This window comes from Ammospiza caudacuta, chromosome 19, assembly GCF_027887145.1.
Source record: "Ammospiza caudacuta isolate bAmmCau1 chromosome 19, bAmmCau1.pri, whole genome shotgun sequence".
Lineage (NCBI taxonomy): Eukaryota > Metazoa > Chordata > Aves > Passeriformes > Passerellidae > Ammospiza > Ammospiza caudacuta.
Window position 1 is genome coordinate 5,258,695 of NC_080611.1, and position 22,944 is coordinate 5,281,638.

Consider the following 22,944-nt stretch of genomic DNA (forward strand, 5'->3'; position numbering starts at 1 on the left):
CCTCACATGTTGTCTCACACCTCGCTGCTCAAGGCTGCTCAGGCAGGTTCACACCAGGCTCTGGCTCAAACAGATCTGTTTTACAGACACGTGGACACCTCACATGGACAGAGAGAGTGAAAAACCCTGTGTTTACAGACAGAAAAATCCCACAGGGAAATTGTACTTTGCTTTATGAAGTGCCTTTTCCTCCAGCACTCAAATGCTGTTTGAAACTGCAGGACAGAGGAGGAGCTTCTCATTCAAGGGAAGCTGCTCTGTGAAAACACTGCAGGAATGCTGGACAGGACTCTGAATGCATCACTGACACAGAACAGACAATTTGGCTGCAAATGATAAATCTAAAGTTTGTTTTCCCCTTTTCAGGGCCTTCTGCTCCTTCAGAGTTAAGAATGTGCAAAGAGGTTTAAACAGTCATGCTGATGGTTCTAAATCATTGTTATAAATTTAGGAAGGATGTTTTTTTCCTCCAGCCCTGAACTAAGGACTGCAGTAAGTGGTTCCAGTGATCCACACAACCGTTTTGTCTCTTTTCCATGCACACATCTCACAGCTGGGCGAGGTGAGAGCACAAACCCTACAAGAGTGGCCTCAGTGCCAAAGGCCTTTGGTACATTCAGGCAGTGCAGATACGTGCTCAGGGACAGGTAACTTCTAAATGAACTTTTGTGTTGCTCTGGCAGATTTCTAACATGTTGTTTTTGCTGTCTTTCCTCTAGTGGAGAATGCAGATGGTCCTTGGATGAGACACTGCTGGGAAATGGTTCCACAGCTCGGCGCAGCTGCATTTCTCAGAGCAGAGAGAGCCCCCTCAGACCCCTGTGACATGAGCAAAGCTTCTGGCATTTAAACCCAGGAGGATGTCCCTGACTGACGAGCTGGAGAGCCACTTCTCCACCACCCCCTCCATGGTGGCAGACACAGGTGAGGATGGCGTGTTCAGAATCAGGCCCAATGTCTCGGCCAACGGCACCGGGGACGGCGCATGGGCGGCCGGCTCCACGGAGGACATGGTGGCCATCTGCACCATCGGGGCCATCCTGTCCCTCATGTGCGTGGTTGGGGTGACAGGCAACGTCTACACCCTGCTGGTGATGTGCCACTACCTGCGCTCCTCCGCCTCCATGTACATCTACATCATCAACCTGGCGCTGGCCGACCTGCTCTACCTCCTCACCATCCCCTTCATCGTTGGCACCTACTTCATCCAGAAGTGGCACTTTGGGGATGTTGGCTGCCGCATCCTGTTCAGCCTGGACTTTCTCACCATGCATGCCAGCATCTTCACCCTCACAGTGATGAGCACGGAGCGCTACCTGGCCGTGCTGAAGCCCCTGGACACGGTGAAGAGGTCCAAGAGCTACCGCAAGGCCATCGCTGTGGTGATCTGGCTGGTGTCACTGCTGCTCACCCTGCCCATGCTCATCATGATCCAGCTGGTGCAAAGGGACAACAAAAGCATCTGCCTGCCCACCTGGAGCAAGCTGTCTTACAAAGTCTATCTCAGCATCCTTTTTGGCACCAGCATCGTGGGCCCTGGGGTGGTCATTGGCTACCTTTACATCCGCCTGGCCAAGATTTACTGGGTGTCCCAGACTGCTTCCTTCAAGCAGACCAAGAGGCTGCCCAACCAGAAGGTGCTCTACCTAATCTTCACCATAGTGCTGGTCTTCTGGGCTTGCTTCTTGCCTTTCTGGATATGGCAGCTCCTCTTCCAGTATTATGAATCCTTCCCTTTATCTCCCAAGGTGATGAAGAACATTAATTACCTGACAACCTGCCTGACCTACAGCAACAGCTGCATCAACCCCTTCCTCTACACCCTGCTCACCAAAAACTACCGGGAGTACCTGAAGAACAGGCAGAGGTCCCTCAGCAGCAGCAGTGGGTACTTCCAGAGGAGGAATCGCTTCCAGAGGATTTCAGGGAGATCCCTGTCCACCAGCAGCCAGCACTGCACAGAGACTTACGTCCTTGCTCACGCTCCTCTGGGAAACAGCAGTGCCTGAAGGTAAAATATATCTCCAAGAACAATCAATACTGACTTCAATGTTGCTTTGATTTAAAGTGCACGTTGTGCAGGCCAAGCCTTGGCAGTGCACACATTTAGTCCAGAGGCTGTGCCGTGTGTCTGCTCTCATTTCTCCAGTGCCACTGATTTGATGCTAGTAGCACTCAGCTGAACATCTATCTAAATAGCCTTTCACTTTTTATCTTTATATTTTATAGTGGATGTCTCCTCAAGTAGCCATCAATAATGAAAGCCCATAACAGGGCCATGATTTTTAATAGTATCAGCTGTCTCACAACGTTTAAAATTATGTTACCCCATGAATGGCTGTAGTTTGCTCTTTTATCCTTTAGCAGTAGTGCTCAATTTGTAGTTGTATGAGGACTGAAGACAATGAAATAAAGAAAAAGCAGCTGATGTTTTGAAATTCCATGCAGTTCTGCATTTGGGGTAGGAGTGGACGATGTGGATGAGGCATATCCAGGGTTGCCGGTCCTGGTTTGGGTGATGCTCACACTTATTCTGCACTCTTGTGTGTGCACTGGGCTGGGTTCTCCAGTCACACAGGTGTGTGGAGTTACACCATGGTCCTTGTCAGCAGCACAGGCTTCCCATGACAGTGCCACAGGCAGGGAACACTCAGCATGTCCAAACACCCATGAGGAGCAGCATCATCTGCCCTGGGCAAGCATTTCCACTGTCTGCCCTCCTCCAAGGAGGAATTGGGCACCTCTGATGAGGCTGTCCTGAGGACATCTGCTGGAAAACTGCAATATCCAGCCTGAAGCACCAGACCTCCACCCCCAAGTCCAGGAGGAAAGGACAGAGGGAGAGGAGGGGGTTGAGGAGATGTGGTTTTCCCCAGGCAATGTTCTCTAAAGTGCTGAATACACCCAGCTGTAAAAGTGGTGACTCTTGGTTAGGGAGATAACTTGTTCCCTTCACTGGAAGTGATTTTGCCTTTCTGCTACAAAAACATAGCCCTGCTTACACCAATATTACAGCGCCTGTCCTGGCTTTCCCCAATGATGAGGCATCATTAGAATAAACACATAATCTGTGATGTCTGGAACTTCCCCAGTGAGTCAAAAATACCTTCTCTGGGATGCTGCCAACATCCCTACAGGAGTCCTCTGCTTGCAGCAGCCCTGCTTCCTCATTAGCAGGGATGTGAGGATGTAATGCCAACATAGCCAAGGTACAGAATTAGAACCAAATGAATTCTGAGCAGCAAACTGTGAACTGCAGTGTGAAATCCCTCTGGCAGTGAGCTCTGTTTGCTTAGACTGAGCCTGAATTCAGAATTTAAATATCTATTCCCCTTCAAGGTGTTGAAATGGTCACAGGGTAAGATCTGCATGCAGCCTTCCTGGGGAATACACTTGGACAAGTCATTGTCTCTTCCATGCATGAGTTTGAAGTTTGTTATGAATGGGGAAAGGTTCACACATGAGAGAGGGCTCTGGTGAATGCAGTTGTGCTGCTGAACCTCTGCTGGAACTGGAAGGAGCTTTGATTCATTCCCAGCCCTCTCCACACATCCCATAGCAGTGCTCCTGGGGTCAGTGTGCTTTACCTGCTTGCTGTGCAGTGTGCCAGCAGCTCCCACGTCAGGATCAGCCCCTTCCTGATCCCAGAGAAATAACAGAATTCACAGAATTACTAGGTTTAGAAGAGACCTTCAAAATCATCGAGTCCAACCCAGCCCCAACACCTCAACCAAACCCTGGCACCCAGTGCCACATCCAGGCTTTGTTAAACACACCCAGGGATGGGGACTGCACCACCTCCCTGGGCAGAACATTCCAGAACTTTATCACCCTTTCTGTAAAAAACTTTTCCTGATAACCAGCCTGTACTTCCCTTGGTGCAGCTCGAGGCTGTGTCTCTTGAGGGACAGGAATACCACAGATTTGGCCATTTCATGTACTGGAAATTTGTTAGCTTTCACACCATCTCAGCTTGGAGACACATTAGTGAGAGCCCATTAGAGAGAGTGAAGCACCTTCAACCCTCTGTGAGGGAGTGGGAGCCCATGGATGGGGTGAAGAGGTTCATTATGGAATCACAAAGATTGGAGGAGACCTTCAGGACTGAGTCTAGCCATTACCATTATCCATTACCATTAACCACCACCACATTAACCTTTACCATTAACACCACCACCACATTAACCATTAACCACCACCACATTAGCCTTTATCATTAACACCACCACCACATTAACCATTAACCACCACCACATTAACCATTCCCATTACCCATTACCACTAACCACCACCACATTAACCATTCCCATAAACCACCACCACCACATTCAATATTACCATTAACCAGCATCACATTAACCATTACCATTACCCATTCCCATTAACCACCATATTACCATTAACCACCACCACATTAACCATTACCATTAACCACCACCACCACATTAACCATTACCATTAACCATTACAATTAACCACCACCACATTACCCATTCCCATTAACCACCATCACATTAATCATTAACATTAACCACCACCACCACATTAACCATTCCCATAAACCACCACCACCACATTCAATATTACCATTAACCAGCATCACATTAACCATTACCATTACCCATTCCCATTAACCACCATATTACCATTAACCACCACCACATTACCCATTCCCATTACCAGCACAACCTCGTTCACCACATGTCTCCCAGTGCCACATGCACTGCACACATTTTGGACACTTCCAAGGATCCAAGGATGGTGATTCCACACCTCCTTGGGCAGCCTGTTCCAATGCCTGACCTCCCCTACATGGAAGAATTTTTCCTAATATCAAATTTAATTTCCTGAACCTGTTTTCCACTTGTATAGTCAGGGGTTTAACATGAGTCAGAATGTAAAGTTTAGCCTCCTTTTTTTTTTTCTCCTTTCAAATGGCAGTTTTAGCTTCTCCTTGCCCAGGAAGAGCCAGATAAGCTCAAGATGAGCAGTTCCCATGTTTGTGATGGAAAGCTGCTGCAGCCTGAGCCTTTAGAAAGCTCTGTCCATCTTGCCTAAAATCAGACAGTCAAAGTGACAGGAGGTTTGCAAATCTCACCTCATCCAGGCCTCACCCACCCATGCAGACAGTGCAGAAGCTACTGAAAGATATTGGAGCAGATCTGCCTTCCATTATTCAGTCTGACCCCTTCACCCTCAGCAGCTCTGCTCTGATTGTCTTCTCCAAACCCTCCCCAAGCAATCCATCTCACAGAAAAGCTTTGCAAAACGCCCTTCATGGCTCTGGCAGTGCAGGGTGCACCCTGAGCAGCGTGTTGAAGGCACAAGGCCATGCCAGAGATCAGGGAAAGGAGCTGGGGTTCCCTGTTTCCCTGGAAGGACACACAGCCTCAGCCCTTCTCCTTTGGAGCTTGTGCTGTCTCAGCAGGGGCTGGGGATGTGTCTGTCAAATCAGCACAACAAAGCCAAGAGGAAAGGCACCCCCAGGTCAGGGACTGGCTGTGGGTGATGCTCCTGTCCATGCTGGGTCATCTCTGAAGGATGAGATGTTTCATTCATTTCCCTTCCCACCCAAGCTGGAGTTGGTTTTTTCTCCTTCAAGTACTCACCTCCTTCAGCACCCAGCTCAGGCAGCAATGAGGGAACAGCAATCCAAGCCTGCAGCTACAAGCAAGGCTCTGAGCACTTCCCAAGCAGCTGAGTCCCAGCCCTGCATCCCAAACTAACTCTGCAAAGCACCAGCCACGCTCAGACAACACCAGGGAGCTGCTCTCTGCCTGAAAGCAAAGAGCAGCTCAGCCCCCAGAGCCTGCTGAATATTAACAGGGAGCAGGAGCAGCAGAGAGAGCCAAAGAAGGAGCTGCCTCCTCCAAGACACGGATTAATTGTGTGCTTAGTGACAGCTGCAAAATTATTGTGCCCTGCTTATTCCTCCTTGCACAAACCCATCATCAGTCAAAGACCCAAGAGCAGCCCTTTGCATAAATTAAATCTGAAACTGGTGTGAAAGAGGAGTGTCTGTACCTGTGGCTGTGTGTGGTGGTGTTTGCAGGGGTCCCAGGATGAGGGAGAAGATGAGAATCTGGACTCCATGTTTCAGAAAGCTGATTTATTATTTTATGATATAAATTCTGTTAAAAGAAAATTATATATTAAAACTATACTAAAAGAATAGAAGAAAGGATTTCATCAGAAGGCTTAAAAGGAATGATAATAAAAGCTTGTGACTGCTCACAGCCTCGACACAGCTGGCTGTCACTGGTCACCAAATAAAACAATATCACATACTGGGTAAACAATTCCCTAAATCACATTCCAAAGAAGCAAAACTTTGCTGCTGAGGCTTCTCAGCTTCTCAGGAGAAAAGATGCTAACAAAAGGATTTTTCATAAAATACGTTTGTGACAGCTGTGGGCTTGCACAGCTCATACCTGGCTCTCTTTGTTCATTTTGCCCTGTGGGGTAAGGCCAGGAGTTCTGTCAAGATCCCAAATCCTTAAGTACCCCCATCTCTGAGGTGTTTGATGCCCCACAGGGTGGAATCACCAGCTGAACTCCAGATAGCAGAAGCCAAAACACCACATTTTTTGCCCATTTAAGCCAGGAAGCATTAACAATATCTCAAAACTCATAGAAAGTGTAGTTGTAAACAGTCCAAAGTTTTCCAAAAGGGTCAGATCAGTGCTCCTACAGCTAGGAAAGGCCAGGTACCCACTCTGGTGGCTGAAACAGGCAGCAAAGTACAGCTGGGGCCAGGCAGTGCTCTCAGCTTTGCTCTTTGCCAGCAAAGGATGACGTCTACGTTTACCCAAATGATTTGCAAATCCACCCAGAAATTCAAGAATCCTTCTGGAAATTCTTTTATTTCTTCTTTTCCCAAATTCTGAATTGTCTGGTTCCAGCCTTTAGGAGGCAAAACAGCACAGTTTCTCACTTCAGGATGAAGCTTTACCCATCAGTTTGCTTACACTTAATTTTAAAAAGCCTTTTTCCGTTTTGTTCAGACCACAGGACTTTTGTAAGAGTCCAAGCAGGAAAGCAGAGAGCAGCTGTGCAAACCCTGCCTGGACAGGGTGGTGCCCACCAAGCTGCCACCCCTGCCCAATGCCCACAAGGGCACAAAGCTCCATCCTCAGCTGCTGCTGGAGCCTGGGCTGAGCTCAGTTTGAGCCCCCTCCTTGTCCCTGCAGCCCAGAGAGTGCAAGGCCACCCTGTCCTGCTGGGACACAGCCAGCCCAGAGCTCCTCAGCCTCCACAAAAACCTCAGCACAAGCTCCCAGACAGGGTCTGGGCAGTATTGTGCACATTTCGGTTCACTTGCAGCTCAAGGCTGGCTGGGTGAGAGGTGGGATTTCTGGAGCACTGTGGCTCATGGTCAGCAACAAATACACTATATAAACCTTCTATCAAGCTTTAAAAATTCTCTACAAACTCATTTCCCACATCAGGTGACTCCTTTCATTTCTCAGTGATTACGTGTCCCAGACATCTTTTATGAAAAATCCTTTTGCCAGGATTTTTCCTCCTGAGAAGCTGAAAGACCTCAGAAACAAAAAGTAAGCAGTGATTATCTGCTGCTGTGGAATGCAACAGGTGCATCTGTGATTGGTCTCATGTGGTTGTTTTTAATTAATGGCCAATCACAGTCAGCTGGCTCGGACTCTCTGGTCAGTCACAAGATTTTATTATCATTCCATTCCTTTACTATTCCTTGCTAGCCTTCTGATGAAAACCTTTCTTCTATTCTTTAATATAGTTTTAATATATAATTTTATTTTAATCTAATATATATCATAAAATAATAAATCAGCTTTCTGAAAGATGGAGTCAAGATTCTCATCTCTTCCCTCATCCTGGGACCCCTGTGAACACCACCACCACATTTGGTGACCCTGAGTGAAGAAAAATTCCACATTTGGTGAGCCCCCAGAGGAACATTGCCACAATTACCCCACAGGGCCAGGGTGAGGGCTGTGTGACAATGTGTGACAATCTCCAGATTGTCAGGTTGCTGGATTAGACCCTTTTCTGATTTTGAGATGGGCAACTGAGCGGTGTTTTAAAAACTTTTATTCCATTTTAGGTTTTATGTCAAGAGTAAGACAATACAGATATTACAAGTCACACCATCACAATCAAAAGCCAACTATTTCCTAATTACAATACATTGTAAGTGTTTCTTAACCTATCAGTTTTAACCACACCATGTTATAAATACTTTAAAACCAATCATCTAAAACTACTCCTCGTAAGTCCTACTACAATAAATCTTTCATAGTTCTATTTCTCCAAAGTATCTAGTCTTATTTACAAGACCATCTTTTAAAACTTATTTCTAATTCCACTTCTCTCTCTACAATATCTATCCTACTCTATAACATTTCTAAATCAACATCCCTTATCTCAAAATTTACATACAAATGTACCGCATGAAACTTCTATCAAGCTTTAAAAATTCTATACAAACTCATTTCCCACATCAGGTGATTCCTTTCATTTCTCAGGGGTGTGTGCTCAGAAACTTCTCCATTCAGTGTTTGCTCCAGGACATTAAAAGGAAAACTGAGAAGAGCTTGGAGAGCAAATCCAGCCCTTGGCAGAGCTGCCTAGGAAAAAACCATTCCTGCTGCCAGTGCTGCCCCAAGGGCATCTGCTGTGGCTGCCAACCAGGATGTCTCCACTGAAATGATCTCAGACTGGCTGCTCTGGGCATTTTCCTTTCTCAAAATGCACAATTAAATCCTGAGACCTCCACACAGCCACTGCTCCTTCTCCAGGTCAAACTCCAGCTGTATCTCCAGTGCAGCAGTGAAGAATTCATTGAAAGAAAAATATCAGACCTTGTCTTGTGCTTTGCAGCTTTGCTTTAAAATGATATTTTATTATTGTCCTGTGCAGCCCTGCACTCAGGCCAGCTCTGCAGGGGCATCTTTGCCATCTATTTACTGCACAAGCTGCCATATCCTGGAAAACAGTGTCAGTTCTAAATCATTCTGATCATTTTTGCACCTCCAAAATCAGTATCTTATCTGCCAGTCCTGCTTAGAGCTGATTTTCAGCTGAGGATGCTGATCCAGGCACGTCAGAAGTGTGGTGGAATCAAGAGCAAGAGCAGAGAATGAACTCTGCTGCCAGAATATAGAGGAGTATTTGAAAGTGGACTGGAAATGGCAAGGCACAAGAAAAGCAGGTGATTTTTTGCTGACTCCCAGTTTTTCAGTGTAGTAAAAATGAAAATTCACTACAAACATTGTAGAAAAGGAAAATCCCTCATCTCTAAGTGAGGGCTGAGCAGGAGATAAACCCAAAGCAGCAGATAAATCCAAATTTCATTCTGGCTTCCCAGAAATAAACACCCCACCAAGGTACTCAAAAATCAGGGAATTCACCTGTCAAAAAGTCAGAGTTTTCTCTGCATACTGAAGGCTTGCTGCTAAATCCACTTTTCCCAAACATTTATCACCTGTGAAGCCATCTGTCTGTGAGGAAAGCACATGTTTTTGCCAAAAGAGGAAGTGTAAATATCACGATTTGTGTTTCAAAGACCAGACCACTCAAGCGTGCATAATTTCAGCTGTTATTAGCTTTAATTACATGTCAAGTAGTGCTGTTATTAGTTCAAAGCTGTCTAGAAAGATGAAAATAGAGCACAATAAGTGCAAATATATGACAAAAATTGGTGAAATGACCTGCCTCAGTGGTGGAGTGGAACATCCCCAGGCACAGGGGCAGACAGGACAGGATTTACCACACCAGCTCTGACTGTTACAACCATCCCTGGCCAGTTCTGGCATCTCCCTTTCACAGACATCCTGGAAGTCCCATAACAGAGTTAATTCACCGATATCAACTGCAGTTCTAGCCACAAAACATCCAAAACCTTTTTTTTTGGTTTTTTTTCAGGTGTGCTAAAGGCAGCACAAGGGGTGCACCCTCCAATGGACAGATCCGGATATACTAAAACTACACTAAAAGAATAGAAGAAAGAATTTCATCAGAAGGCTAGCAAGGAATATAAAGGAATGATAATAAATAAATTACTCTTTGTGGATTAATTTATTTTGAGGATCTTGTGGATCTTTTGAGGATCTTTCTGGTGGGAAAGAAAGGCAATGCCAGGAGTGAGGCGTGAGCATCAGTAAGGAAATTCTGTGAACCCTATGAACATGAGAATCAAATATTCTGACAAAGATTTCTAATTTTTAATCACTATTTCACAAAGGGGAAAAAATCATAAAAGGAGGGAGGTTTCATCCATACCCCAGTGGCAACAGGCACCCACGTGCTTTGGGAATTAAAGTAGCAACACTCCTTCCAAGGTTTTCCTTTCCATGCTGAATTTGGTGCCCAAATCTGAGCACACTGGGCAGCAGAAGTGCACTTTGGCTTTTTCTGTGTTTGTGTTTATTTGAAACACAACAGGAAACACAGGCAGCAAAGCCTCCTGCTGATTGCTTAGCTCAGTTCATGGCTTGCTGCTCAGAGGAGAGTGTAACATAATTAATTCATTAACTGCAAACGTTCTACAAACAGAATTGCTCCATGTTTATGTGAACTGCAAAATGTTTATGTGAAGCTGTGTTTGTGTGAATCACTCTGGTCCTCTCAGAGGAGAAATTCCTTCAGGATCCAGAGCAGGGACTGTAGAGAGCTCAGTTCTGAGCACAAGGCTCAGGGTGCCACTGATGCCTCAGATTTTAGTTTTTAAATTTTTCAGATTCTGTGCTGCTTCAGTGTGTGGGTCTGAGCTTCATATGAGGGGATGGTGAGCTCTGTGCACAGAGCAGGGAGACAAAACAATTCCTGCTCCAGCTGGGCACCAAGGACAAATGATCCAAATCTCAGCCCAAGAGCACAAACACCGTGGGCTGGAGAGAGAAAAACAAGGATGGGACTGGATGGGCTAAAGCTGGAATGGGACAATGAACTGCAAGATGCAAATGGAGCAGAACTGATCCAAGGGAGAGACCCTGTGTGCATTCTGCGATCATTTTGGTTCACCTTGAGTGCAGCCCTGGCTGGGCTCTTGTGCTGCCCAAGGTGGATCCATTGAGAAGATCCTTTTCATAAATCCCTGCTTTATTCTGTAACTCTGTCCAGCCTTTGTTCTAGGTCAGCCTGCACAAGGCATCACCAGCAGCCCCAGCAGCCTCTGACCCAGGTTCCCTCCCTGGGCTCAGAGGGTCTCCATCCCAGCCACTCCACCTGGGAGATGCTGGATCCCAGGAGCAGATCCCTGGATCCTCAGAGCAGCATCTCCAGTGAAGTCCAGGGAGGAAAACATCCTCAGGTATTTTGGGAACACTTTGGAAAAGCTGGAGAGGAGCAAGGCAGGGGCAGAGCAGCAGGTGGGGCCCAGCTGGCGTTGGCTGAAATGTGCAGGGAGCCCGAGGAAAAGTCTGAGTGTGAGGAATATGGGCCAAAGCACACAGGGCGCCCAGGACTGAGACGTTCAGGCTGAGATTTCTGGAAGAAATACATATTTAATTTTCCACAGAGCCTACCTATCCTATGCTTTTGGCTGAAGCTATTAATTTCTTATTTCATGCCAATTAAGCTTTCCAAGGAAAAGCTACAAGTCTCTAATCAATAAAATAGGTTTGTTTTCCCTGGAGTTAATGCAGTTGTAAAAATTTATACTAAAAACAAACTCTGAAGTCAAAACCAAAAGCACCCCAAACATTTTTGACCCTCTGAGTCCAGGAAATCTGTATTTCAGCTGCCCACATGAGTAACAGTGAAGATCTCAAGTGATCTCATGAATGACAAGTGACTCCATTTACTAGGATTTGAAAAATTCACAAGTGAGACCTACCCCATCACACCAGAATCTGTGCAAAACCATTGAAGTGAGGTGGAATTTCCAACGTTTCCCAGTCCTTGGAGTATCACAGAATGGTAAATTTCCTCTCTTTAAGGGCAGCCTGTGCTGTTCCAGCCTCCTCCTCCTCCTCCTCCATTTGGGTTTCAGTACAGCAGCTTTGGCCATCTGGCTTCATTAGAGCATCATCCCTGGCTTCTTTGTGATGGACCAAAAATAGTAAAAGCAGTTTCCCTTTTGGCATTTAGCAAGCCAACTGGTGCATTGATTAAGATTTAGTTTAGCTAATTAAGGAAGAGAACATCTTTGTAAGCTGCTTGATTTGTTTTCTGCTGCCTAAAACTTCTTCCTTGCTTTGAAGCCTGTGTCTGGAAAGATCTGCTGTGGGGCCAACCTGCACCAGAGCAAACCCTGAGGCAAGCACCAAATGCTGCCATGCTCCTGCACTGCAGCAAGGAAGGAGCTTTAATTTATGCCATCCCTGATTAATGGATTGATGGAGCTGAAACTTAATTACCCCTTTGAGAAAACAACCAGAACCAGCAGGATTTTGGGCACTCATGCTGACCAAACTGAAGCTGTTCTTTATGGTTGTCTTGCTCAGGAAGGTTGGGCATGTTCTGTGCCCAGCTGGGCTCCATCCCACCCATGGAGCTCCCACCCTCAGGCTCCCTGCCCAGGCTAAAGGAATAAATGATTGCAGTGCATGGAGCAGCTGTGATAAGCCAGCAGAGGCCTAAAAGGCTCTTTTTCCACTCTGCAGGAACACCAAAATATTAAAATCCTTGACCAAAAAGAGAAACCTACAGGCTCCCAAGCCTAGGTTTGCAGTGATTGAGGATGGTCTTGCATAGCTTACGAATCACAAATATCTGCCTTAAACATTTCCTTGGAGGAAAAGAATCTTCTCAAAGGTGATGAGAAGCAAAAGATTAACTTATATCCCAACACCTGAAGAACAAAACATCCTTCTCAGGAGCAGGAGGTGGTGATTGCACCCTTCCCACATGAAGAATTCACAGAACTCAAAGAATGACCAGATTGGAAGATATTGAGTTTGCAGGGAGCCCTCGATGAGGGGAGAGAATGATGCATCTGACTCCATCTTATCTGAAGGCTAATTAATTACTTTATTATACCATTTTATTCTATACTAAATTACATTATACACTATATTACATTATATGTAAACTCAATCTGCCAAGCACTCAACTCTGCACACCCTGCACAGAATCTCATGGCTGTCAGCCCACAGTCCCAACACACACACAAACATTGGCCTTGATAGGCCAAGGAAACAAAACACCATCACTTTGGATAAACAATCTCCATTTTGCATCCTACTTTTGCACAAACACAGGCACAGCAAATGAGATAAAAATATTCTTGGGAAGAATTGCGCCTTGCTTTTCTCTGTGAAGAGAAATGTGGGGCTACACACTTGGCCCTGACAGGCCAAGGAAACAAAACATCATCACTTTGGGTAAACAGTCTCCATTTGCACTAACATAGGCACAGGAAATGATAAGAATCGTTTTTCCTTTTTCTGAGGTTCAGAGAATGTAAAACCTAGAAATATTCTTGGGAAAAATTGTGCCTCGCTTTTCTCTATGAAGAGAAATGTGGTGACAGGAAGAGACCTTCAAGATCATCGAGTCCAACCCAGCCCCAACCCCTCACCCAAACCCTGGCACCCAGTGCCACATCCAGGCTTTGTTAAACACACCCAGGGATGGGGACTGCACCACCTCCCCGGGCAGCCATTCCAGAACTTTATCACCCTTTCTGTAAAAAACTTTTTCTAATATTTAACCTACATTTCCCTTGGCACGGCTTGAGACTGTGTGCTCTGAAATCCCTCCCCACAGCATGGAGGGGAGCAATGGAGATGTGCTGAAGACACTGGGCTGAAACTGAAGGAATTTTGGGGAAAATGGCTCCAACACAGCCTTTCAGGTGAACCCAGGCCAGTCCATCAACTTTTCTGTGTTTGGGATTCTCATCACTAACCTGCGTTTTCTCTCCCCCAGTTTTGTCCCTCTGTTCAGGACACAAACTCCCCAGCACACTGAGTACTTCTTGCAAACCCTGTGCAGAAGATGCTCAGAACAGTGGGGCCACAAATGTGAGCAGTGACTTCAAAAGCAGCGTGGCACAAACAACACATTTCAGCTGCTAATGGTGCAAGCAAAGGTATTTTCTAGAGAGAGGCTTTAATCCTGTACAAAGCTGCCCGCAGCACCCACCATCCCTGTTCCTGAGCATGGAAGGGACAGAACATTGTCTCTGCAGCAGAACAAACTGTTGGATAAAGGGGTTTTTTTATTTAGGAAGGGGTAATTGAGAGGTGTTTTAAAAACTTTTATTATTTTTTTAGTTTATGTGAAGGGTGAGACAATATATATGTTATAATTTACATTATTACAATTAGAAGTTAACTATTTTTAAATTATATATAATACATTATAAGTGGTTTTTTGTTTGTTAGTTTTTGTTATACTATGTTGGAAATGCTTTAAAGCTGATTATTTAATATTATTTTTGTGGGTTTTACTATAATTTATTTTTTATAGTTTTTTTTAAAGTATTTAGTTTTATTTTTAAGGTTATTTTTTGAAACTCGTTTTTAGTTTTATTTTTCTTTTAATAGTGTTTGTTTTATTTTATGGTATTTTTAAGTTAGTATTTTTTATCTTAAGGTTTGGATATAAATGTATATTATGTAAGTTTTTTCTTAGGTTTTAAGAATTTCGTACAAATTCATTTCCCACACAGACTTACCCTGTGTTTTTCACTTTCTCTGTGAGATGGCTCTGCCCTGCCTGAGTCAGGTTATGCAGCTGCCTCCAGAGTCATTGCAGCAAATTTCCTTATTTTTTTCCCCCTTTTTTTTTTTTCCATTGAGTAATAAAGCAGCTTTTCTGCCCTGCTGTGAAAGGCATGGATATCTCTGGATATGCACTTATGGAAGAGCTGCACTGGCATATTTAGAGCTTCTCCACTGGTCAGGTAAATGCATCAGTGACATGTAAAAATGCTGCCCAAAGGGATCAGTTTGCAGGAAAGGCATAAGTCAGGAAAGCAAGCTGCTCAGATGACCCAGGATTAGTTAAATGCAGTTTTTTCTCCTCAGAGAAGCTGCTGAATTTGCAGCTTTGGGAGCTTGAGTTACGCACAGCACATCCCAGAGCTGCTCTGACACCCATTGCAGCAGCCCATCCACCTGAAAATGGCTTTGTAGGATTAAAAAACTGCAGAAATTGTCTGTTCTGGGGCTATTCCACATGAGCCTTGGAGCTCCTGGGTGTGCTGTGCTGAAACTCAGCAAACGGCAAAATATCTGGGAACCTCAGAGCAACCAAATCTCCCCACAGAGCTGAGACACAAGTTGGTGTGCACAGAGGAGAAGAGTTTTGGGGTAAGAGTCTGCCAGAGCAGGATGGAGAAGGGCTGTGGATGTCCCCTGGGGGCTGAAAAACTCCTCTGCTGAACTGGGAACGTTGGTAAAATGGGAGCCCTGCTGAAATGGGAACACTGATGAAATGGGAATGTTGCTGAACTGGGAATGTTGGTGAACTGGGAGTGCTGCTGAAATGGGAATGTTGATAAAATAGGAGCCCTTCACTGATGAAATGGGAGTGCTGCTGAAATGGGAATGTTGCTGAAATGGGAGCCCTGCTCAGCCCCTGCTGCTCCCGACAGTGCTGAGTTATCCTTGGCACGTCTCCCCCGAGTTGCAGGGGTGTTTATAAGAGTTCTCTTTTAAATGGAAGAAAAATAGACCCCAGCTGAATGAAGTGGCAGACATTTGCTCAGAGTGAAGTTTGGCAGGGGATGCCGAACAGGGTTGTTCTGGCACCCTCCAAGGCAGCTCCACTCCTGTGGAGGTTTCTCTGTCTCCATTCCATTTATTTCTGGACGTTTTGTGAATGTGTAGCTCTCATTAAGGGCTGGGCATGGCACGGGGGGAAAGGGCTCTCAGTGTCCACTGAGGGGGATCCAAAACTCTCTGTGGACAGCACAGTAATCATGTGGCAGAGCAGATGCAGAGCTGTGGGCATATGAATGTGGTCATGTCAGCATGGATGTGTTTGGAAGAGCAGCTGGATGGTCCTTTTGTGCTTGAGAGAGGCAGAGGAGTGGAGTGATCGTGGCTGTGCATGTGAGCAAAAGCACCATATTCCTGCTAACCCACTGTGGTGACATTCCTGATGGATCAGCCACAAACTAATCTGTGAAAAAGAAAAAACAAAGCTACATCTCAAACATAAAGTTAAATAAAATAATATTAAAATTGTAATTATAATAAATATCTAAAATTAAAAATTACTATTAAATTTTCACCTTTTAGTTAATATAATAATTTTATGATACATAAAAATTATATATAAAATGTAATTTTAATAATAATTTTAAAATATATATTTCACAAAAACTAAAAATAAAATGTCATCATTTTACATAAAAACCATTTAAAGAAAATAACACAAAATTTCCAACCGCTAAAAAAATGAAGCGCACCTCTATAAAAAAAACACAAAAACAAAAAACCCCACAAACTTTCTCTTTTCCTTCCAACTTTAAAATATAGAAATAAAATATTTAAATATAAAATATTTAAATATATAAATAAAATATTTTTATATATAAAATATAAATAAAATAACAAAACCAAAAGATAACAGAGCTGTCTTTCAGTCCTGGAAAGAGTAAATGTATTCTTTGGGTCACTGGAGACATTCAAAACCCACCAGCCCTGACTTTCACTCACAGAATTTTCCAAGACTTTCCCAGAGATCTGTATCACATCTGCTTAGCATCACCTGCACACCTCTGTGCCAAACCAGCTCAGCCAAGCCAGGGGAACAAGAAAGCCTGGTAATAACAGCACCTAAAATCCCCACAGGTGTCGCAGACGTATTTTATGAAAAATCCTTTTGCCAGGATTTTCTTCCTGAGAAGCCAAAGTCCTCATAAACAAAATGTAGACAATGATTATCTGCTGCTGTGGAATGCAACAGGTGCATCTGTGATTGGTCTCGTGCTTGTTTTTAATTAATGGCCAATCACAATCTGGCTGTCTTGGACTTTCTGGTCAGTCACAAGATTTATATTATCATTCCATTCCTTTCCTTTGCTTGCCTTCTGATAAAATTCCTTTCTTCTTTCTTTAGTATAGTTTAAATATACAATTTTCTTTTAATCTAATATATATCGTAAAATAATAAATCAGCCTTCTGAAACAGGGAGTCAAGATTCTCATCTCTTCCCTTGTCCTGGGACCCCTGTGAACCCCACCACACTCAGGGGCAGATGCAGCGTGGCCCAGAAGCTCTCCACAGCCAGAGAGCCCATCCCAGCTTCAGGCAGGCGCCCTCAGTGTCCATCCCCTCCTACAGCCCCCACATCTCCCCATCCCAGCGGATTTCCCTCTCAGCAGGGGCTGGACCTAATGGGAATCCCCTCCCAGAGCTCTGGGCTAGATCTGCATCACACCAACACATCTGAGCCTTCACTGGATTCTAATTCTGTGTGCCGCACAGAAGTCACAGAGGATGTGGCTGGTTCTGCAGAGCAGCACTGCAGGAGCTCCCACTCCTGAATTCTGTGGCTGGAGGGGTCTGGGTGCTGTCAGTCACTGTGCAGAAAATCACTGTCATTGGCATTGCAAGGCGTGTGGCTGTCCTGCAGAAAATTGTACCTTGCTGGCCCAAACCACAATCAAAGAGCTTCACATAACCCTGCAGCTGAGTGCTCTGAGGCCCCACAGCAAATCACTGTTATTTGAATGTGGCACCAGCTCCAAGGCTGCTGCAGATGGGCACGAGCACCCTGCTGACCTCTGCTGCTCCCCTGGCACTGAGCTCTGCTGCCTCCAGCCCTGCCCCTGCCAGGGGGCTCAGAGACATTGGCACAGAGCCCAAGACCCCTGTGCCTTTGATTTTGACTCATGGAAAAAAATTACCACCTATATATGAAGAATTACAAGTCAAGAGAGTTTAAGTTTAATGTATTTTTCACAGGATGAAAAATACATTTTTGAAGTTTTCAGAATGGGAGCTCAGGGTCTCAAGATGGAGGAATTTGGGCGTGCTCTGTCCTTTTTCCTTCTTCTTCTTGGCCTTCATGTTCTGGGTGATGCTGGCACTTTTGGATTGGTTTAGAGTAGAAGTTCACTGTCTAACATAGGTGATAGGTATTGGGAAGTTATTGTAAATATTGGACACGTAGGTTTTAGTATAAAAAGATAACACTGCCCTGAGGGCAGGCACAGTGCCTCTGTCTGATCTGCTGAACAGACCTGGGCAGGCCAGAGAAAGAATTTTATAGATAAGAAACAATAAACAACCTTGAGAGCGAGACCAGAAGAGCTCTGACTCCTTCTTCAACTGGAGGCTGGGGAAAAGAGACTTTCTGACACTTCTCAGAGTCACTCTGAGCAGCAGAGATTCTGAAACCATTGCAACTGGGGTGAAATTATTGCTGCCCATTCTGGCACACACTCCAGCAGGGAAAGCAGGACACAGCACACAGCAGGGAGCAAATCTTTCTTTTTCCTTTTTCCTTTTTCTTCTCCACTGTCCTGACCACTGGTGTTTTCTGTTAGCATCCCTGTGGCACTCAGTACATGAGAAATTAAAGAAGCTGCTACAAGAAGAAGCAGCAGGTGTGCACAGGGTTGGGAAAGCTTTCAAATAAGCATTTTAAAATCAATTATTAGATAACAATATGGTATCTGAAGCTACTTAGATAATGGCACATTAATAGCAGGAATGACGGAGTCTTTACTGCTCACACAGGCACAACAGAAATACTTCCTTTATCTCATAGCCATGATGGGTGTAAAGCACATTTCTCTGAGGATTTTGACTCTCCCTCAAGCCACTTTGAAAATGCAGAGATCTGTTTGCCCCATTATACACTCAGTTCCTCCCTCTTCCTCAGTTTGAGCAAAAATTCTGGGTATATCCCCACAAATGTGTTTCTTTATTTGCAGTCCCAAACACATCCACTCACCTGCCTAATTCCCAGCCCTTTGCTCCTCTCATCAAACCCAGGTATTTATCTGCATAAGTTTGCCTCAAAGAAAGAACTGCCTCATGCTCAAGATATTGATGCCTTGAGAAGGCTGAGGTAGAACAGAGACTAGAGAGAGTTAAAGAATAAAGCAGGGATTTGTTAATAGGATCTCCTCCATGGATCCACCTTGGGCAGCACAAGAGCCCAGCCAGGGCTGCACCCAAGATGAACCAAAATGGTCCCAAAATGCACAAGCGGGCACGGGGTCTCTCACTGTGATCAGTTCTGCTCCATTTGCATCTTGCAGTTCATTGTCCAATTACAGCACAGAATCTCAAAAATAGAAAAGCCAAAACCTGAGGCATCAATATGGAAGCACATCCCAAGTCTGAGAAGTCAACCTCTCATTTTACAAACTGCAAGACTTCAGCGCTGTCCACAGGAAAAAGAAGGGAATTGGTTCCCACTTCCTTGGGCAGCTGTGTTGACATGACGAGTGACCTTAAAAATTATCACCAGTGAAATTCCTTTCATCACTTTGAGGAAAGGCTTCCTGCAGAGCTGGGGCTATGACAGCAGGCTCAGATACCCACCAAACACTGGACTAGACACAGGAGGAATGAAATCCTCCCTGCTGCCAGCAGGACTGGCTGGCCAGGACCCTGGGGTGAGGAAAGCATCCAGGTCCTGCCCTTTATGAGGCCTGAGGAGCAAATGACCATTTCCAGGCACAGTGTCAAGAGATGGACAGCAAACACTTTGGCTCTTGGTGCTACTACAGCAATGACAAGAAATGAAGTAGACAGATGTTGAGAAATCAAGCCCATACACATCAGGCAGGAAAGGAATCTGTATCCTTCCCTAGAGGGATGGATATTATCATCACTGATTTATTAGCTAGGAGTCATCCTGCAATGCCACATTTCACAGAAATATTACCTTGGCAGCCAATATGGGGCCTTTTCAGAAGGGCTTGGTAGTGTAATCTTTCTCACAAGTGGACACTTTTCCACCTTATGAAGTCACCAGGGTTTTTAATTTCTCTCTCTGTCCAAGAGCGAGCAGAGACTGAAATCCCTGTGAAGAGGAGGGCTTGGCCCAGCACTGAGACTGGGAGAAATCCACACTCACACAGTGCCTGCTCTGGAGAGGGCTCATGGTTTCATCTCCCACAGGCACTGAAATTTATTCCATGCTTTTTTCTTTCTTTCTTTTTTTCATCTTTTTCCTCTAAGTAATCCTAAGCCTCTGATGGGACTCTGCATTTTGTTTATTCCAATCAGCAGCAGCTCTAGTGGCTTTTGGACTGCAAAAAGCAGAGTGAAAAAGCAGAGAGTGGTGGGAGAGAGAACACACGGACATCTCAGTGCCAGCACTGATGTCATGCTGAATGGACATTTGAAAGAATTTAATGTCTCAGGATCATTTGCTCCCAGAAGCAGCAGGTATCCAAACACTCCAGCCAGATTTGCATCCAGGAATTCTGATCTCTACGTGCCCAACAAGGAGAACAAACTCTGGTTTGTGTCTCACGTTGCAGGGTCAGGATGCTTAAAGCTCCCATGGCTTCTGGTGTCCAGATGTTTTATGGCTATTTGAAAATCATCTTTCCTGGCCAAAAAATGGAAAATCCTATGGCCAAAACCAAAACCATAACCATGAATGAGAGTGTACTGGATATCCATACATAATATCCATATTCTGTGGCTGCCCCAGCCAAACCTAGACATTTGGTCATTCCAAAATCATTCCCTCCATGTATGTGAAGGACTTGGAAAGTACACACACCATCTCCCAAGCTACAGCACATAAATAAATCTATATTCTTTTATCCAGTATTTATTTACTAATATTTATTTATTACCCAGCTATTTATTTATTAAAGATCAGCTTTTCCTCTGCTGGTTCCACTTGAAATGGATCAAACAGTTTCATAGGAATGAGAAACTCTGGAGGAAATCCAAACATAAAGAGAAATCAGCAGCTATGTTTCTCACTATAATCTTAGCTGCCTGGCTGTGGGATTTACTTCCCTTGGATAGATAAAATGAATTGTACTTTATGCTGAAGCACTAAAGCCACAGGTACACTTTTCCCTCTCATGGCCTCCTCTAAATCAGTCATTCTGCACTATGGAACAGAAGCCAAAAACTCATTAAACTCCCAGCATAATGCATTTGCCCCACATCACTTTTTGCCCCTCAGATAATGAGCCTGAGGAAGAAGAAAAGGGCAAATATGGGAACAGTCTGCAGGCACCACTGTGGATACAGCAATCACCTTCATGCTCTGGGCAACTGATGTATTAGCAGTGTATTACAAGTGACAGGTTCCAAGGATTCAGGCAATGGAGATGATCCTCATTTGCCACAATAAAACAGACCATGAAAGTGCCTGTCATGATGCCATTAACTAGCTCCTGAGCCCAATTGTGCATCCTGTGACATGGCTTCTTTACATCTCTTTGTAGAAAGATGTTTGCACTCCCTTGATGCCCACATAACTAATCAGCAAGTGCAAGGTGCCCAGAGCCATGTCTCAGAGTGAAGCAAAGGCAATAATTTCTTGTATTTTTCTTCTTTGCCTCTCATGATTTAAAAAGAACCCATTATCATTTACTGGGTTCATTTCCAGCAGGTATTTCTGCAGAGAATTCTCTGATTTTTCCCACTCAGTTTGGATTGGACACCAGAGTCAGATGAGATTTCAACAGACTCACAGACCTGGATTTCTGATGAAAATTTTCACACTTGCAAATTGATACATTTGCTTTCTGCAAATCACTCACAGTGACTTTTCCCAAAGGCATTCCTGACAGCAAATGCATTAGCTCAGGTATTTGAGGACTTCACCACAAGCAAGGGTACAAAAACCAGCAGAAGCAAATGCAACATTTAATTTGACAAATATTTACCCAAAAAAACCAGCACCCAGCCCTTATGGCAACCATCCCACAGAAATTACACTCCCTGTCCAATTTAGAAACCCTGAATGAAAGGAAATCATCACTATTCTTTGGGGGAAGATAAATTTACCTTGAGTAAAACCTAGCTTATGCAACCAGCCACCAAAAGCCTTGCCAAACTCCCAGGCAGGCCTTAAGGACAAATTTTGCCAGCTGTAGGCTACGGAAGTCTGTGTTTAATAAATGTTGACCCATCATTAAGTCCCTGGCAGCAGCCTGAAGGGAGAGCGTGGCAGGTTTTGAAAGGCACCAGGCTGAGGAAGCTCACAGATTTATTCATCACAGATGACAGTGAGAAACCTCTCAAAGGGAAGTCTGAGAAAATTGGTTTATTTATGGTAATTACAGAGATTTATGTCTGTTACAGTTCCAGAAGTTTCGCTGTATCCTGGGGATCTCGGCACACAGGAGTCAAAAAAAGAGAAATGGATGGAGATTGTCTTTGGATGGAGATTGTATTTGGATGGGGATTGTCTTTGGATGGAGGTTGTAAGATCAACACCCATGGAGTAAATAAAGTGTTGGGTCAGGATGGAACACAATCCCTCCCTTGGAGGAGACAGAAGCCACATTTTGATTTATTTCCATGGGGCAGAGAGAAGCAGCTCATTATCAAAGGCACTGGGTGTGCCCGTGATGCCTTGTGAAGGCTGGCCTAGGACAGAGACTAGATGGAGCTATAAAATAAAGCAGGGATTTATGAAAAGAATTTCCTCAATGGATCCACCTTGGGCAGCACAAGAGCCCAGCCAGGGCTGCACCCAAGATGAACCAAAATGGTCACAAAATGGATACGTGGTCTGTCACTTTGATCAGTTCTGCTCCATTTGCATATTTGGATTAATTGTCCAATTCCAGCTTTACCTCATCAAGTCCCATCCTGCTTGTTTTTCTCTCTCCAGCCCATGGTGTTTGTGCTCTTGGGCTGAGATTTGGATCATTTGTCCTTGGTGCCCAGCTGGAGCAGGAATTGTTTTGTCTCCCTGCTCTGTGCACAGAGCTCACATCCCCTCATGTGAAGCCCAGACCCACACACTAAAGCAGCACAGAATCTGAAAAATATAAAAACTAAAATCTGAGGCATCACCAGGACTCCTCACTGGCAGTGCACACTTGTGTGGTCAGCCTGTGATGATTT

At 44.7% G+C, this 22,944-nt stretch overlaps 1 protein-coding gene across 1 annotated transcript; it reads left to right on the plus strand.

Moving 5' to 3' along the window:
- Positions 1-860: 860 nt before the first annotated feature.
- LOC131566223 (urotensin-2 receptor-like) lies at positions 861-9,982 on the plus strand. Its single transcript, XM_058817448.1, has 2 exons — positions 861-2,011; positions 9,904-9,982. The coding sequence occupies exon 1, from the start codon at positions 861-863 to the stop codon at positions 2,007-2,009; it is 1,149 nt and encodes a 382-aa protein (XP_058673431.1). The 3' UTR covers positions 2,010-2,011; positions 9,904-9,982.
- The last annotated feature ends 12,962 nt before the right edge of the window (positions 9,983-22,944 follow it).

What these genes read in the sequence shown, in the direction of transcription:
- LOC131566223 (XM_058817448.1), top strand. Translation starts at nt 861, where the DNA reads ATGTCCCTGACTGACGAGCTGGAGAGCCACTTCTCCACCACCCCCTCC.